Raw genomic sequence first — 18,115 nt, forward strand, 5'->3', positions numbered from 1 at the left:
GATGTGTTCACTGTGCCAGCTCCCAGAGCCAGGGCCACGTGGCTCCCTGCCCCTAAACCAAGGCTGCCTTTTCTTTTGAGGCTGAAGCCTATTTTCCTCATTGATTCAAGACAGACACTGCATGATTCAGTCCTAACCCTGTGGTCCCAGCACTCCACTCAATTCAGTGAGTACTTTCACTCTCTTACCAAGTTCACCATGATGCCGGGAAGGACAGGAAATTAGGAAGACATTACCACCTAGCTGGGAGGAACAGGGAAGATGGGTGTGGGCCCAGTGTGGAAAGTATGGACAAGAGGAGAAGCAAAAGCCCAGCAACATTCTGCAACCCTAAATAGCTCTGGGCATCCACGGACAGTCAGACCGTGAGGAGATGGAGTAGCAGCTAGAGAACTCCTACTGGAGGGATCACAGAATCTCAGAATCCTCCCAAGTGGGACCACCAGACCTGACATGCTTCCTAAGAGGATCTAAAAGGAAGTTCACAATACCACATGCATTTATGCATCTTTGCCCAAAACAGCTAAATCTGAATCCTATCAGGCGTTTAATTACTGGTTTAGAGAAATAGCACAGGGGAGAGGCACAAGTTAAAAACCATCATGAAAAAGCAACTGGTCAAATACAGAAGATGAAGCATTCTACAAGTGACCTGGTTTCTCCAATTAATCAATGCTGTTATAAAAAATGGAGGCAGGGCATGTTCTAGAATAAAACACTGCCTATAACTAATTATAATGTTTAGATCCTAATCCAAGCAAATCATAAAAAATTATCTTTGGGATGAAAGAAGAAATATGAATAAGGACTAGAAACTCAGATAACATTAAGAATTAAATATGTTAAGTGATAATGGCATAACGGTTACATTTTAAAAACAAATTAAGTTCTCTTAGAGATGCTTACTCAAGTATTTATTGGTGAAATAACATGTCTGAAATATGCTTTAAAATCTTTCCAGGAAAAAAAATGAGTGTGTGGAGGGGTTGGAATAAGCCCAACAAGACTAACCAAATGTTGATTATTATGGAGATTAGGTGATGAATTCATGATGGCTTCCTGTACTGTTTTTTACACTTTTATGAATATTTGGACTTTTCAATGAGGCTTTTTTTTTTTTTTAAAGGCTTGTGTGGCTAGTTGGTTGAGCATCTGACTCTCGATTTCAGCTCATGATCTCAGGCTTGTGGGGTCAAGTCCCACACTGGGCTCCATGCTCAGTGTGAAGCCTGCTTGAAATTACTCTAATTATTTACTCTAAATAAAGTAAATAAAATCTTTAGAAAAAAAAAAAAAAAACACGAACTCTCAGCAGGCCAAGCAACTGGAGTAGTTGGGAGAACTCTAACAGACCAATCTGGCTCGATCACAGCTTTTGTATTTGAGAGAGAAGTAAGGAGGGTAGGAGTCAGATGAGAACATGTCTTCAATACCAGGTTAAAGGGAAAATGGCTCCCACAGGAAGCAGAACCTTCATGGAAAGTGGAGGATCCTTACCTGGCGAGACTTTCCTGCCTGTTTTACACTGTAGAACATGGGGCCCAGCTCTGCTAGCCACTCTCCATCCACTGCGGTCACACACTGCATGTATTCCTGCAGGCAGAAGGGTCACAAAGTGGTGGTCACAGAGGGGCCATGCCTTGGGCCGTCCTTCCCATAGCAGTTCCACAATTAGGACCTATGTAAGAAGGATCTGACCCCCAGCCCTTTGAAAAAGGCAAACACAAGCCCCAGACACTGGAATTCTAATCCTTTCTCCCACTCAAATTCCTCCACACTTAAAAACATGCCCCTAGTATCCAAGAGAAAAGGCCTAGCCCGTCAGAAAGCCCTTCTAATGACACCAAGAGGGGTTGCTTATCCCAGGCAGGAAGTAGGAAACAATCCTGCTGGCACAGCCACGGCTACTATCATCTAAAGGTTAACTCTGTATAAGCTTCCCCCAAACCCAAATGAAAGCCAATCTATCAATTCCCCTCAAAGCAACACATGCAGCCTCATCTCCCAAGCTTAAAACTCATACTGGAAGGCAACAAAGGGTTCCAAAGTCCTGGCCCAGCCAGGGACGCCTACATCACACAACTGTGTCAGAAAAGACTCACCTTGGTGGTCATGACCAGCTCATGATATACTATGTAGTCTGGGGTGTAGCCCATTCCAAAGAGTGAGCTGGTGGGGTGCAAGTGGCAGGGCATCCCTGTCCGGATATTCACATATTCCCCAATTCCCTAGGGAAGAGACAGAACAGGTAGCCACACCAAGAAAATGCTGCTCATCTGGGCAGCCACTCCCCTTGTTGACACAGACCTTGGTGGGGAACCCAGATCTGCAGGACTGTGCAATGAGAAAGAACCTTGTCCTCGTACAGTTATCAGGCTCCTCTGGCTCACCTTGAGCTTGGCTGCCTGGTGGAAATAGGCAGCACAGATACACTTCCTGACGATGTCCCAGTCCGTGCCGCACGAGGCCAGGCTCATCCGCTGCTGCACCATGATGTCCTTGAGCTGAGCTCGCACCTCCCGGACCTAGAGCAGGACACAGGGCAGAAAAGGATGGAGCCCTCCTCCTCCTCCCTACCACCCCCTCACCCCAATATCCTGCTTATCTGGGCTCTTGCCCCCACCTTCCGCATGGCCTTGGCATGGATGAAATGATCGTTACACCAGATGGTGGAGTAATTATTATTTTTCCACTGCAGGTAGACGTTCAGGTAGGTCAAATGATCACTCTCGGGGACAGCAAACTTCTCCCGGATTTGATCACTTTCCTCTTCTCGGCCCTGGGAAGGAAAAAGGACCTTTACTCTCTGCACAGGGAGTCCAGGCCCACCGAGAAGACCCTGGAGGCTCTCCCACTGTCAGCTATCTGCACATACGACTTCAAACATGTTGATATGTGGCCCTGACAATACAGGGAAAATAATACAGCCTATAATGAAGTATTTACTCTAAAACAGGAGAGCTCAGGCACAACATACTAGAAGATAAAAAAAGATAAAATTTTCCAATAGGTCTCTGAGAACCACTGATCTAGCCCATGCTTTCCCTTACCCCAACCTGCTCAACAGAAATCAGCATTATTCTCTGGAAACGTGGACTCTTGTCCCTCTATCCTATTTTAAAGAAAGGTACTAGTCCCCTCTAATCCTGCCTCAGGCCCATAAACTGCCCTGTGGCTTCTGGGAAGACAGAAGCACAGGACACCCCGTCCCCACCTTGGGCCTGTAGAAGATGGCTGGCACGGACAGCATGGAAACAATGAGCAGGATCTCAGAGCTGCAGCCCATGTCACAGGACACGATAAGCATCTTGGACAGGGCTGGGTCCAGTGGGAACTCCACCATCAGCCGCCCAGTCGAGGTCAGACCACCTGGGAGAGGAGCCAGTTGAAATGCTGAGTGGACACAGTGAAGTCAAGAAAAAGAAAACCCCATCACCAGAGGCCCAGAGGCCCTGAGGCCCTGCCCGGCTCCCAGGGCCTCAGCACCTGTGTTGTCCAGGGCCCCGAGGATCCAGAGCTGATACATGGAGTTGAGCATGTTATCCTCAGGGGGCGGGTCCATGAAGTGGAACTGCAGCAGGTCCTGCACGCCCAGGGACTTGAGCAGCAGCACCACATTGGCCAGGTTGGTCCTCTGGATCTCAGGCACTGTGGTAGTCAGGAGCTCGTTCTTGTAGGCACTCTGGGTGTAGAGCCTGCCAGGAAGAAGAACCCTGAATTTCCACCTATTCAAAATTCAGTCCTGCCAGTTCATTCACCCTTCTGCTGGAATCTCCTACACATTTGTTTCATTTCTGGAACCAATGAGCCTGCGGCTAGAATTATGGCTTGGTTTTGTTTTCTATTTTTCTGTGTTTTCGTGACTTCTGTAATCAATATTTCTCACAGTCAGGAGCAAAGAAAGAGAAAACTGCAGAAGTATAAAAGAACCAACAATAATTTGTTCAGATCTATCCTCTGAAGGGAAGTGTGTGGTGTTCCAGGGGACGTACGTGCACACACAGGTCTGCCTAAAACCCACTGCCCCCCAGACCTCAGAGCGCCTGGAAAGGCTACTTCTTCCGCTCAGCAGCCTATGATGAGAAGACCAAGGAGCAGCAGTCCCGCCCGCCATCAGTGCCCGGCCTCAGGGACCCTAGGGCCAACTTCCCTCTGCTGGACCATCATCCAGTCCCCGCCGTCCCAGCTCCACACTCCGCAATCCCAGTACTGCCCCAGAAAGCAGGCTAGCACAGGGCTCCTACCTGAAACACTGACCTGGGCCCGTCCTGCCGGCTCGCCCCGACCTCTGGTTGGCATTGGCCTGGCTGATGGGGTAGATCTGTAGGGCATCCATGCCAATCCTGGGGTTGAAGACCTGGGAGAGGACAGTACAGAGCTGGTCATGGAGAGAAAGGGCTAAAGGGGGAGGCAGCCTTGAGACAAAAACAGACAAGCCGTGGTTGCTACACATCAGAGCATAGTGTTTTAGGAATGCAGGCAGCCACCCTTTTGAAGCCAGGAATCTTAAGAAATCTCCCCCACAAATATGAGCTCTGTGATCTCTATTGAGTTATTAAACCATCTACTTCATAGCATTATCATGAGGATTAAACTAATCAAGTGCATGGCAAAATCAGCACTCAAATGTTAGCCTCTTAAATACCACCTCCACTTCTGAGTCCATCCCTCATTTAAAGGCTGAGGACCCGGGGCCCGCCTTCCCACCTACTGAGTTGGCTTTGGGTGAAGGCCCACAGCCCTAGTGCCTGTGTCTTCTTTTACCTTTAATTTGCAATATCCAGAGTCAATAACAAACATGATGCCGTCGACAGTCAGAGATGTCTCAGCAATGTTGGTGGCAACGATACACTTCCGAACGCCATCTGGAGCCTAGAGCCAGGCAGGATGTACAAGGAGGGCAGGCTGTAGGCTCTCAGATAGGAAAGACTCCACAGGGGAAAGACCACACCCGCCCCTTGCCAGAAAAGTAACACCTTGTCTCTCTCATCCTCCCTTGGGAGAATCCAGAGAGACCCAAAGGTGGGGACCCAAAACAGACACTCTCGTTGTCATACCTTCTGGAAGATTTTAGCCTGGAGGTCAGATGGCAGCTGGGAGTAGATGGGCAGCACAGCCAAGGCAGGTGCATTCTCCAGTTCCTCCAAGTGTTCCACAATCTGGTCTGAGGTCACCTGAGGGCACAGAGAGAAGCCATGAGACACCAGAGCTCCTCATATGCAGGATACTACCCATTCATCACAGTCGTGACTGAGGCACGCACCTCAATGTCCTCTTGGCCAGGCATGAAGATAAGGATGTCCCCGGGGGCCCCTGAAAGGTGCACCTGTAAGGACTGCTTCACTGCGGCCTCCACGTAATCCTCCTGCGGAGTCTGCAACACCAGCCAGGGACACGGTCAGAGGCAAGTGTCAAGGGAAATGTGGGCCAGCACCCCTTTGGGACCGGTGGCCAGTCACCGGTGTGGGGCTAAAGGAGGTCAGCCCTATAGTTCAGAGCTATAGATGGACCTGCCTGCCCTCCCTGGGCCCTGCACCTCTGTTCCAATAAAACCTCCCCCCAGAGTACAGCTCTTTATCTGAGCCCTAGAGCTGCAGGTTGCCCCATCTGCCCCATGGTACCCACAAAACTTTTCCCAGCTTTCCTTCCAGCTGGCTTCTCATCAGAGATCAGGACTGATTCAAAGAAGGAGGCCTCAGTACCTTGCTGAAGAGAATGTCCACAGGGAAGGTACGACCAGGGATGTGGAAGATGGGAACATTCCCAAAAAAGGCAGCAAATTTCTCTGCATCCATAGTGGCTGACGTGACAATGAGCTTCAGGTCTGAGCGCCGAGCCACCACCTAAGGGAAGAGGTCAGTCCAAGGCTTCTCCATAGATTTGGAACCCTTGGCGGCCACCCCCCAATCTCATCAGTACTCCCCACTGAAGCAGAGGCCGAAGCTGACAGACTGGCACATTAGATCCTTAAGAATCCTGAAGCCTCACCTACCAAGTTGGGATGAGCACTGGGTGTTATACTGTATGTTGGCAAATTGAACTTCAACAAAATAAAAAAATTTAAAGACAAAAAAACAAAAACAAAAACCAATTGAACATTAAAAAAAAATTATATATATATATATAGAAGAACCCAGACTGAAGCTTAACTACTAGCTCCAAATCATGCCCCTACTGTGAATATACTGTGAATAAACAAATACATATGTCGACTTTCCAAAAAAAAAAAAAGAATCCCGAAGCCTGAAGCCAGGGAGCCATAGCCAAGAGACCACGAGCAAGAAGAAAGCAAACTACACCACCAGGCCTGGACCTGGCAAGCTGGAAGCCTCCAGGCACACTCCAGCCTGTTGGAGACCCCCTCGGCTTCCCCAGCCTGGAACCCAGCCCACCTAGACCACCTCAGTCACTAAACAGCAACAGAGCACCAGTCAAAGCCCCGCGGGCACAGATGGACCGTACCCTGGCCCTCACCTCCCGGAGCAGCCCAAAGAGCACATCAGTATTGAGGGAGCGCTCGTGGGCCTCATCCATGATGACGGCACTGTAGTGATCCAGGTCTGCTTCCCGGAGGGACTCCCGGAGCAAGATCCCATCAGTCATGTATTTGATCAAGGTGTTTTCTGAAGTGCAGTCTTCGAAGCGGATCGCATAACCGACCTGAAGGTCAGAGAGAAATGGCTCAGCAGCCCCGAACCCAGCTCACTGCTACCACGCCCCATTCCGGGCCTTAGCAGACCACTTCAGATGGATGGAAGCCAAGGGCTCAGCCCTCATGGCCACTCACCTCCTCACCAAGGTTTCCGCCCATCTCTTCACTGACTCTCTTGGCCACAGACATGGCAGCCACACGCCGAGGCTGGGTGCACCCGATCATCCCATAGTCCGTGTAACCATCTTCATGCAAGTACTGCGTCAGCTGAGTGGTCTTCCCACTTCCTGTCTCTCCAACTACGATCACAATGCTGTTATCTCTACAAAGGAGAGAAGGTGAAGCGCAAATTGGGCTGAGTGAGTCACCTGGGAGCCTCTGGGAAGATGGGGCCACTTCATACGCCCACATCCGGCTCTCTGAGGAGCACACCTGCTTAGAAAGGTGGATTTCCCTGGGAAAACAGCCCAGAACTGAGACATCTCCTACAAAGTCTAGAAGATGGTGGGGGTTAAACAAGTGAACTAGAATAAAGCAAGGCTGCTTTGCCTGCTTCATGCAAAGTAGCCCAGGGTACCCGTATCAGATAAGAAATTTTTTTTTTCCTTTCTCCATCACATGCAACCCATATTAGTTAAGAAAAAATTCTTTGCTTTCTCGATCAGATGCAATGTCCCAAAGAAAAAGAGCTACTGAGTAAACACAAGGGACAAAGGGGACACCGATTCAATAGTGGAATTCCCAGGCCCTGGGAAGGAATTACCTGATAATAGTGAGTAGTTCTTGCTGCACAGCAAAGATGGGCAGGTACTGTCTCTGCTCCAGAATTGACTTCTTTTTGGCAAATTCACTGCTGGCTTCACTCTTTTTCTTCATGTGATCTGCAAACTTCTGCTCTGTCCTGAGAACACACAGCAGCCTAAGTAAGCACATTGCACAATTTCCCACATTGCTCTTCCCACACCCAAGAATAAGAACTACAGGGCACCCCGGGTGGCTCAGCAGCTCAGAGGTTTAGCACCGCCTTCAGCCCAGGGCATGATCCTGGAGACCCGGGATCAAGTCCCACATCGGGCTCCCTGCATGGGGCCTGCTTCTCCCTCTGCCTGTGTCTCTGCCTCTCTCTCTGTGTCTCTCATGAATAAATAAATAAAATCTTAAAAAAAAAAAAAATGAATGAGAACTACCTCAATATGATGCAAGAAATCTCTGAGACATCGGAGCAGCCAGGTAATCTGAGATGCTCATCTCCTCTGGCCTAAGGGACCAGAAATCCTGTCGAAGAATCCATCATCCACAGCCAAGTATGACTCAGAGAAGTTCAGATTAGGAAATGGGCCAATTCTCGGCCCTAAAGAGCTTGACCAGAGAGGAGCTGAAATCACCAGGTCATTATCTTGTACAGAACACCACTGAGCAATTTCAGCACAAAGTGTGAAGGGCTAAAAGGAGCCGTTGAGGCTGCAGAGTCCTGACCAGGCTCAGACCTCTACTCTTTCCTCCTGGTAGGAGGGCAGAGTCTGTATAGCTTCATTTTCAAAGGATTGTGAGAACAAACCTTCCCACTGAGTACTGACCAACAGCCTCTACTGCAAGGACATGAACACACACCTACACTCAAAAGTACCATGTAATTTCCCCAAGCCCACAGAGCAAAGAGAGAGCGGTTCACTGCAGCCAAGGTCCACACCACTGCCACCCACCTCTCCCCCAAGAGACCCGCCCCCTGTCAGACCTACCCCACCCTCTGCCAGGTGTCCTACTTCTAATTTTACCATCACTCCTGGTTAGCTAATGATCAATGCCTAATGGGGTAAGTTAACTATAAGCTAACAAGGGCTAATCAGTGGTACCAACTTCTCATGGGGGTCACTACTCACAGGGTACAGAGGATTATTCACTCAGTTGCCGGTTCACTGAGACTTTGGAATGTTCAAAGATGAGACTCACAAGGGACATTTGAGTCCAGTCAGCTACCCAATGTGGGAACCCCAATAAGCAGCTCTCTACCATCTGCTTACATACCTCAATGAACAGGGAAGATCTGTTTTCAAACCACTGTTAAAAGAAGCCATTCCTTTAAACTAAAAGCTAAGGGGGCAAAGGCCACCTCCCAATGCTGAACCTCTGAAACGCACTCCAGCAGCGTGGCTAAGATACTGGATCCCAAAGCTACAATGCCTGGGTCTCATCATCATCACTCCATTTATTACCTGGGTGACTGCAAACAAGTTACGTCACCTCCCTGGCCTCATCCTCCACACACGGAAAACAGGAAAGAGAGCACCTGTCCCGCTGGGACTGTCGGGAGACTTCAGGGGGAAGCATCTGTGAGGCGTTTAATGCCAGCAGGCAGGGGTCAGTCCTGTGGCAGTGGCAGTGGTGGTGGGAGGAATAGTATCCAAGAAAAGCTGATGGTGGGAGGAGAGAAAGACCAGGAGGAAGGGACCAGAAGGGACCAGAAAACCCAAAGCGACATGATTTTCCTAGTCACGAGCCAAAAGTCCTATCAGTCCCCAGCAAGTGTCCTGGAGGCCCCCAGTCTTTGGAGCCAGCCCACTGCTGACCAAGATCCTACCTATAGTCCACTTTACCGTCTTCTGTCAGGGCTTTATCTGGCTCTTCCTCTTTCTTGACACCCATTATATCTCCCAGTTTGGTTCCAGCCAGCTCCCAGTGTTTGTGTTGAGCCTGAAAAAAAATAACGAAAAGTTAAGGCGGCTCCATCGTGTAACACGACTATGGTCAATGGAAAATCAATCCCGCTTGACAAGGTGCTTCATCGAGCAGGTGGCAAATTCCCACAAGGCAGCAGTGGCACTGAGCCTGCTCCCCATCCTCCATCTCAAGCTCCCCAAGCATTAGGCCTTGCGGTTGTCTCCACTAAGGCCCTGGCGGAGGTACACCGCGCCCTCCTCCAACAGCTGTTTCTTGCTCTGTAAGTGTCCTCTCACTTCCAACAGGAACCCTACCTGTGAGATCTAATATAATTCCTAAAAACAAAGACAAAAAAAAAGAGGGGGGGGGGAAGAGAGAGAGACTCCTCAGCCCCAAATGACAAGAAACCAACCTTTTTGCGTTCCTTCTGCTCCCTATGCTTCCGCACGGTTTGGCTGCCTTTTCGAGCAATAATGGCCAGGTCAGAAGTGGCATCCTTGACTGGAATCACAGGCTCTGGCTGCAGGAGGTTGAGGAAAAAGAGAAAATCCTTTCTAATCATTATGGGTTTTTTTTTTTAATTTTTATTTATTTATGATAGTCACAGAGAGAGAGAGAGAGAGAGGCAGAGACACAGGCAGAGGGAGAAGCAGGCTCCATGTACCGGGAGCCCAACGTGGGATTCGATCCCGGGTCTCCAGGATCGCGCCCTGTGCCAAACGCAGGCGCCAAACCACTGCGCCACCAGGGATCCCCCTTCTAATCATTAAACGCCACAGGAAGGTCCACCTCACAGCAGCCCCAGTAAATGGAACCGACTGCTATCCTATCAGCCCGGCAGCCTTTTTTCTCTTCTCACCTCAGTTCCGCCTGAGCTTTCTCTCTCAGGCCACAGGAGCCTCACCTGCTTGGTGAAGACGATGCGCCCATCCAGAAAGGGAGGAACCAGGTTATGCACCATCAGATGCACCTTGGCTGCGCTGTCCTCCTCAAAGTCCTCGTCCACCTCGAGCCGATGGACCACGCCGCTGGTGAGCATGCGGTTGGTCTCCCAGCGCTCGTTATCCTGTGAGGACACAACAGGAGGCCACGTTCAGACTGCCACCAAAAGGCATCCTGGAAGGTCACCAGGCAAGGTCACCTTGATGTGTGGACATCAAGGCCTGACAGAAGGGCCATGGGGCTCTGCGGAGATGTCCCAGGCTTCTGTGCCCTGTGGCTCCTTAGAAAGAAGAGTCACTTTCCCAGTTACCAGCATTATTTTTTCCAAGAAGCAGCCCTTTACATGAGTTAGAACCTCCACATGGACAAGTGGTGTCTCCAGCCCCACTCAGAAGCACAAAGAACACAGAGCCAGGTCCCACCCTACCAGTTCCCATCCACAGCACCCCTCGAGGAAGGACTGCACATGAAAGAAGTTATGAGTCGGGAGTTTTATCTTAAGCTACTGAAAGGTTCCATGCCCACCCCTCCTCTGCCTCTAGAGGGACAGCGACACCTAGTACTTCAGCGACGGGGAGGCGAGCTGTGCCGCCACCAGGTGCACGAGGCCTGCGTCTCTCCCACGTGCTCCCGACTCCAACTGAGTCAGCTCCGACTACCGTGGGCAGCCCACCTCGTTGATCTGCCTCCGCTGAGCCGAAATGCGTTTTTGCTTCTGTTTATGCAGGTGCTGCTCCCGCCTTCTCACGTAATCCTCGGAGGAGTAGGCCAGGGGATTGTGGAACTCATCGTATCCCTCATCCATCATGTACCAGTCCCGGTCGGCTTGCTGCAGCACATGGGACAAAGCAACAAGAGCAAGGGACACATGGAGTTTATGTGAAACACAAGGCCAGAGAGGAGATGTTTGGTAAGAAGTCACTGGTGTGGTGAGGCCATCCATGTGAGACAGGCTGGCAAAAGGCCACCCTGCTCCCAGATGAGCCATCTAAAGGAGAACTATGGACACTGACTATATGGCAGCCCCTCCTGACAGCACTTCTTACATGTACCACGTGGTGGCACCAGCACTTAACTAAAAAAGTTAGGTGGGCCCTGCATCCGGTGAGAAGTTTCACCATGGAGCCTGTGCCTCTGTAGATTCCAGAGCTGCAGGACTGAATAGGGCTCAGCTCCCAACACTGTCCAATGTTAACCTCTGTTGTCAGAATCCAATTCCACTGGAGTGTCACTCATGACCCACTCACCTATGGAGTGCCACGCCACCACCCCTCATTCAATCCCTCAAAGATGTAAAGTTTTTACCCTTTGGTCATCCTCCCATTGTTGCCGTTCCTCTTCTGTGTCAAATGAAATTCCTTCTTCGCCATCCTCACGTCTTCCTGAAGGCGAACACATAGCAGGTCAGTCCAAATGACCCCAGCTTACCCCTATGGCCATCAACAGCCCTGCAAAGTTGCACAGCTCCAGAAGTGCAGCTTTGCTCAGCCTCACCAGGATAAGCCATCCTGCTTTCCTGCTTCCTCCTCCCACCCTGCCTTACCTCGGCCCCTAGACAGACGGGGCGTGGACCCCAGGTGTTTTCTGTCATCGGCCCACTCATTGTATTTGTAGGATGGGGTTGGCAGAGGTGTATCATCTGAGTACCTGCTCCTCACAGACCTGGGAAACAGTATAACCAGCATCACTTAAGCAGTCACTAAAGTGTAGACATGTTCCCCAGCTGCCATCTGCTCTCCCAGCCCAGATCCCTTTGCCCTCTACACATCCACCCTTTGTCATCACCCAGAGAAACTGAACTGCTCTGCCCAAACATCACCTATCCCGATCTCGACTGGACTGTCGATGGCTCCGGTCAGAATCCCGATAGGAAGGAGTTGGTGAGGGCGATTCCCACTGCGAGCGTCTTGAGAAGCCATAGCCACTGTCCTCTTCCTCCCACGTAGACCTTGAAGGGGTAGCTGCATCTGGGGCCAGAGAACACATCCACAAGGAAACATCTAACTTAACCAGGACAGGGCTGTGGAGCTATCAGCCAAAAGTCAATTCCCCAAATTTCTTTCTTTCACCACTTATAAACTTTGTATCTATTTGTAACAGGTGAGATGGTTTGGACAATTTTTAAAGATACCTGGATTTTAATGGTCCAGTTTCCATGTGTTCATAACATTTTTCTTTTTTGTTTTAATGTGTGTTTATACCATTTTAAGAAATATGCAATTTCTCTCATAGTCCTCTTGAATAGAAGTAATTAATTTTAACAAATCCTCTTCCCCAGCTCCTTATTCTTTCCTGCCATTTGGAAAACTGGCCAAACAACCTGCCCAACAGTTTAGAGGAACATATCCATCTCAAAGGGTCCAGGGCCTTCCTACCTGATTGAGAACCAAGTATTCCAGAAATTCATAGTGGAATCAACAATTCTGACTCTATTCACAGCAAATCAACCACGGACGGGAGTTGCTCACCCTGCCTTTTACATACTCGACCCCTCACAAATCACAAGCAATGGCTCAGTCTACCTTTAGGTCGGTGTCTCGGGCTCTCCGGCTCATTTCTTCTGCTGCGCTCTGACCCTCCATCCCGCTCTGATCTGCTGCTGTGTCTGCTTCTGTCCCTCTCATCTGTCAAGAGCCACACACAGAGCTTAGGATATATGTGTCCCCACCTAACTTCCACCCATCTTCACCCTAGAGAAAGGACAGGCCTTCCCACTCACTCACAGGTGCAACCTGCACTGCTCTAATGCGATCCATGGGCTCCTGAAACTCACATATCCCCATTCTTTCAATGGGAAAAAATAGTTACTGGCTAGAAAGTTTCAAACTCACAGTAACAGTTATTTTCCTGCAAGAATTCAAAAAACAATAGTTATAAGTCTACAGTGAATAGCTTTTTAGTAGTTACAAGCCTATAAACTATAAAACTTAAAACAATACTGAGCAAAGCCAGCACTGGATTTTATGTCTAGCTTTGCTCCACAGCACTGTCCTTTCTCTATCACCAACACTGCTGTAAATTTTGGTTTTTTTATACATGTTACCCAATATCCTCTTTACCCCCAATTTTCATAATAAAATGAGGATCACGCACTCAAGCAAAGCAGCTATTTTGCAAGTAATAGCTCTTAAACTGCCTGCTTTCCCAATCCTGACACAATCAAAACCAATAGGGCTCCCTAATTATTGGGCATTGGAAAAACTCCTGCAACAGGAAAAGAGGCTGACATGTTAATTCAAATGCTTAGCGGGCTATAGAAACTATTCTGCTCAGTTACCTCTCTCTCTCTTGCGGTCAGAGTCTCGATCCCGTGATCTCTCTTTCTTCCGATCCTTTTCTTCTTTGGACGAGGCATAGACACCATGTTCCCGCCGCTCCCGCTCTCTCTGCCGACTGCGTTCCCAAAACTCTTCACTCACACCACCAGGATGGGATGGAGTCTCTACCCGAGCAGATCGATAATGTCTGAAACAGGGAGGGCAGCTCCTTAGGAGAAATACCTTGCCCCCAGGCCTCCGGTGGGCTGACCTGTCCTTTTCCACTTTATCTCCCTGCAGGCTTACTTATGGCAACAACCCAAAGCATTTCTAACCCCCATCCTCTATTATTTAGTCACCTTTGAATGTTCCCCGACAAACCTGAAGAAAACACCAATTCCTATCTACCTTCAATATGATAGAATCATAATAATATCATAAAGATCTACATGTCCAACAAGAAAAAAGAAAGAAATATGAGATGTTATTTTCTGGCCACCACTCTCATTCCCTTTGGGTCAACCCATCTAAAAGCCTTTACCTGTCTTTTCGGCTATGTCGGCCAGCTTGGTCACTACCCTCCTCCTCAGCATCTCTCTGGTCATCCTTGCTCTCTTCCCAGTCTTTGTAGGAAGAAATTCTGGACTTCTTCTTATCCTCCCCTTCATCCTTCTCCTCTCGCTCCCTTCGTTTCAGGGAAGCTAATAAGTCCAGTCCCAGCAATGAAGGGCGGGGGGCAGGAGCCTTGAAGACATGCTGCTCACTGGCTGCACTTTTGGTCTTGCAAATAAGACCGCCAACCTGAGAGTCCAGATCAGTGCCTTCTAATCGATGGATCGAGGCATCCTCGCTGGTGTCCTCCATGACAGGCTCTGGGATGTCTGTGGAAGGAAGTCAACCCATTTTGTACTGGATGTAAAAGGAGAAAAGGTTTGACTCCACTGTATCCCAAGTTATAAGTATATTCAGGGGGGGTGACCTCTCCATCAAGACCAGGCTTTGTTTAGCTACCTCTTGCCAAGACCTTTCCATTAAGTCAATGACAATCTCAAAAGATCCTGATCCCCACTCCTACACACATCAGAAATACACACAAAGACTCTCTCTCTTTCTCTCTCTTTCTCTCTCTCATCCACCAAATATCAGGATCCAAGAGGGTATCATCCAGGCAAAAACAGACCTCACTAAAGGGCACTTATCAGAACATGACGGCATATAGAAAAGGACTCTAGGGGGAAACACCACTAGATTTTAAGTCAGAATCCTTAATTAGAGAGCAAGCTTTTGACAATTTCTACTTCTGTGATTGTAAGCAGATAAGCTGGTATTTGGTTAGGCATAATTTCTATATTTGAAAAAATAGAAATACTTTTTCCTTTATCTATTCCATGGAAGTATCCTAAGAATCAAATACAAAAGTGTGTGAAAGCTCTCTGTAACCATAAAGTGTTACATAAAGGTAAGTGTTACATTATTTTATTTGCTGTGCTCCTATAAACTGTTGGGGCTCAACATTTTTCTTTTTTTTAATTTTTATTTATTTATGATAGTCACAGAGAGAGAGAGAGGCAGAGACATAGGCAGAGGGAGAAGCAGGCTCCATGCACCGGGAGCCCAACGTGGGATTCGATCCCGGGTCTCCAGGATCGCGCCCTGGGCCAAAGGCAGGCGCTAAACCGCTGCGCCACCCAGGGGGATCAATATTTTTCTACGGAGTTCTTTTGCCTGTCTCTCCCTTTAAACTACAGATAGAGCAGAGTAGTCACATTGGGGTATAAGGCTATCAACCATGTGATCCACACATGAAAGACTTTTCGGGGACCAGTTGTGTTTTGGAGAAAAGAATTACCTCACAGCAGTTGAAATCTGTTTAAAGACAATCCACGTTCACCAAAAATATTGATGAGAAACACTAGGTAATGAAATGGTGTTCCTGAAAAGTATTAAGGTGATTGTAAGATTTTCCCACACAACTTGTAACAAACTCCTCTTTACCTCCCATTACACACCAACAACTTATAAACACACATGCCTGGATAATTCTCCTTTCAGCAAGTCAGTGAGGCAAAGGAACTGTTAAGGTGTAGGGTACCACCAGAATCCAGAATGTTTTTGCCCAGCTCTAATTAACAGGCGCTGCTCTAACAGGGAAATATCGCCAAACAGACTGGACGCATAATACGAACAAAGACACGAGGGCTGCATCTTGGAAAATGCCATCAGGTAGAAGAGGAGGGAGAGAGCTGCATATTGATGACGTCTGTGTGCAGGTGAGGAAATCTAAATAGGAAGGTAAACACATGTATGTTCTGCTCACCAGTAGTCTGAACTCGAAAATAAGTCCTATACTGTGAAAAAGAGAACCTTGTCTGTCTTGCTGTTGCTGTACCCAGTGCCTGGCAAAATTAAACATTTGATGAATAAATGGGTGAATGAATTTAAACTGATTCGTGAAGAACAGGAAGCCCCACGTTTCTAGAGACAGCAAAGGAACGTATCAACAGCCCAGGATCAAGGCATCTGAGGAGACCTAATTAGCTGCTGAGAACAAGCAGGAGTTAAGGGGCTGGGTTCTGGGGAATGATTAATGACAAAGAAGCCACAGAGAATACAACAACAACAACAAAAAAAACCCAATTCAGAACAACTAGATTTACTCATTCAACAATTTTTCCCTGACTGCCTTCTGTGAGCCAGTCGCTGTTCTGGGCAAGAGGAAAAGAACAGAACAGAGAACAAAACAGACCAAACTCCTCGCCTCTTGGAGTCGACACTGTGGTAGAGGAGATCGCCTAGTGAAGACACACTGTGACAGAGGCGAGAAGACACAGCCGCCCGGCGTGTGGCGGCGTCGGCCGGGGAGGGGGCTAATGCAGGGGCCTGAGGCACGGTGCGGGGGAGCCCCCGGGCAGCATCCCTGCACCTCCGGCCAGGAAGCGGGATCTGACCGGATCGAGGAGGAAGGATGGGGCCAGCCGCACCGGCGCAGCATCCCTACGGTGAGAAAGGCAAGCTGGGTGACAGGGATGGGACTTCGCAAACCCGGGCTGGAACCTGAAGGAACGACCCATATCCGCCGCTTGGAGCTGCCATGATTGGCGAAGGGCAGGCCAGGAAGGAAGAAGGGGCACTCACCTCACCAAGCCCGCCTCTCAGAACCTTCCGTCCCAGATTCTGGGGCGCCGGCACCACCACCCCTCACTCAGACAGCCTCACAGACCCAAACCCAAACCGCGAACGCGGCCATCACTGTCCCATAATACCTTGCGCGGTCCCCTCTATCCATCCGAAGATACCATCGAGGAAAGACCGGAAAACGCCGGTTCCCCGCTCCAAGTGTGGGCCAGAAAGCGACCAAGCGCTCAAGGCTAGAGTGTCCTCCTCTGGGACTCTGATTCGAAGACACTTCCGAGTCTCGTCACGACCAATCACAGCCTAAAAGGCGAGACAAGACGGAGGGTGAGGGCAGAAGGTCGGTCATGTTTAATAAGGGCGGAAGTGACTCCACAGCTTCCGGTCAAAGCCCGGCAAAGTGGGCAATGACTCGGATAACCCCCTGTTGATGGTCTGTTGAGGACCGCGTGTTCATCTACTGCGCCTGTGCGTTTCCTTCTTCCGCTCCCGCCTTCTTAAGCGGGGCTCTGGGAGCCGCTGGGCCGGAGCGCCTGGGTTGCGGTGCGTTAAGGCGGCTGCGTTGACGTAGGAGGAGCCGCCGACGTCCTGACTTTTTTGGACAGGAGGCCAAGGTGGCGGACGCCGCTGAAGCGGAAGAGCGAGAGGTGACCTGGACAAATGAGGTGAGTATCGTCCGCCCTAGCAGTTGGCGGCCAGGAGCAGCCCGCCCAGAGGCGTTGCTGATGTATGTATGTCTGTGTTTCTCGAAGATTTTGGAAGAAGAAAGATGCTCACTCCGAGGTAATTAAGAATCACCTGCTGTCTGTTCGGTCGCAGAGATGACCGCTGATGGTGTTGGGGGATATGGACCTCCAGTTGGTTTTCCACGCACACGTAGAATGCGTGTGCAGTATTGTGTTGCACCACAACGGGGTCACGCTCTGTAGTCTGTTTTATGACTTCTTCACGGTGAGAACGTTTCGGGATCTGAGAAGTTCATTCGTAGCACGGTATTCTGTGGCTGTGTAATGACGGTAGCTTGCAGGACTGTATTAGCCTTTATTTTTCCAGTTTGTTTGTTTATTTGTTTATTTTTCCAATCCCCCTACTTTGGGCCATGCAGGTTATTTTCAGTTTTTTTTGTTTGTTTGTTTGTTTTGTTTTGTTTTGTTTTTTACCATTAAGAACAGTGATGTTTTCTACGTAAATCTTTTGTGGACGTGTCGAATTAGTTCTCAGAAGAAGTATCGTTGCTCAGGGTGTTTCCTTCCTAGAAAAGTTTTGCTTCTCTGCATTCCAGCGGGGACTATGAAATGCGTGTCCATTCGCACTCTTGCATTACTGTTTTCATCTTTACCAGCTTAATGGCTTTGTCAAGTAATCTTCCAAGCTGCTGTTCTTTGGTTACCAGTAAAGTGTAACTTTCCAAATACTTTTGTCCGTTTGTATGTCTTTTGTGAAGTCTCTGTTGGTATCCTTCGCTATGAGCATT

At 49.1% G+C, this 18,115-nt stretch overlaps 2 protein-coding genes across 7 annotated transcripts in view; one reads left to right on the plus strand and one right to left on the minus strand.

Annotated features, from left to right (window-relative positions):
* DHX38 (DEAH-box helicase 38) overlaps positions 1 to 16,998 on the minus strand; it is a 19,018-nt gene extending 2,020 nt beyond the window's left edge. Inside the window, exons 1-25 of one of the 2 annotated variants that reach the window (XM_077889154.1) lie at positions 16,773 to 16,998; positions 14,051 to 14,390; positions 13,530 to 13,717; positions 12,775 to 12,876; positions 12,072 to 12,219; positions 11,796 to 11,914; positions 11,558 to 11,634; positions 10,926 to 11,081; positions 10,215 to 10,376; positions 9,723 to 9,830; positions 9,231 to 9,343; positions 7,416 to 7,553; positions 6,788 to 6,974; positions 6,475 to 6,660; positions 5,703 to 5,843; positions 5,264 to 5,374; positions 5,058 to 5,174; positions 4,765 to 4,872; positions 4,245 to 4,357; positions 3,487 to 3,695; positions 3,215 to 3,369; positions 2,624 to 2,779; positions 2,391 to 2,525; positions 2,103 to 2,228; positions 1,498 to 1,593 (exon numbers count right to left, since the gene is read on the minus strand). In XM_077889154.1, coding sequence (XP_077745280.1) covers positions 1,498 to 1,593; positions 2,103 to 2,228; positions 2,391 to 2,525; positions 2,624 to 2,779; positions 3,215 to 3,369; positions 3,487 to 3,695; positions 4,245 to 4,357; positions 4,765 to 4,872; positions 5,058 to 5,174; positions 5,264 to 5,374; positions 5,703 to 5,843; positions 6,475 to 6,660; positions 6,788 to 6,974; positions 7,416 to 7,553; positions 9,231 to 9,343; positions 9,723 to 9,830; positions 10,215 to 10,376; positions 10,926 to 11,081; positions 11,558 to 11,634; positions 11,796 to 11,914; positions 12,072 to 12,219; positions 12,775 to 12,876; positions 13,530 to 13,717; positions 14,051 to 14,373 — 3,474 coding nt within the window. In that variant the 5' untranslated portion in view covers positions 14,374 to 14,390; positions 16,773 to 16,998. Of the gene's footprint in view, positions 1 to 1,497; positions 1,594 to 2,102; positions 2,229 to 2,390; positions 2,526 to 2,623; positions 2,780 to 3,214; positions 3,370 to 3,486; positions 3,696 to 4,244; positions 4,358 to 4,764; positions 4,873 to 5,057; positions 5,175 to 5,263; positions 5,375 to 5,702; positions 5,844 to 6,474; positions 6,661 to 6,787; positions 6,975 to 7,415; positions 7,554 to 9,230; positions 9,344 to 9,722; positions 9,831 to 10,214; positions 10,377 to 10,925; positions 11,082 to 11,557; positions 11,635 to 11,795; positions 11,915 to 12,071; positions 12,220 to 12,774; positions 12,877 to 13,529; positions 13,718 to 14,050; positions 14,391 to 16,644 lie in introns of both variants that reach the window. The other variant, XM_077889144.1, reaches the window with a different exon arrangement.
* Positions 16,863 to 18,115, plus strand: part of TXNL4B (thioredoxin like 4B) — a 45,222-nt gene continuing 43,969 nt past the window's right edge. For 3 of the 5 annotated variants that reach the window (XR_013375011.1, XR_013375013.1, XM_077889310.1), the window contains exon 1: positions 16,863 to 17,306. The gene's annotated coding sequence lies outside the window, so the exon portion shown is untranslated. The remainder of the gene's footprint in view (positions 17,307 to 18,115) is intronic. The other 2 variants (XM_077889293.1, XM_077889319.1) reach the window with 2 other exon arrangements.

The sequence above is a fragment of the Canis aureus genome, chromosome 3 (genome assembly GCF_053574225.1).
Source record: "Canis aureus isolate CA01 chromosome 3, VMU_Caureus_v.1.0, whole genome shotgun sequence".
Lineage (NCBI taxonomy): Eukaryota > Metazoa > Chordata > Mammalia > Carnivora > Canidae > Canis > Canis aureus.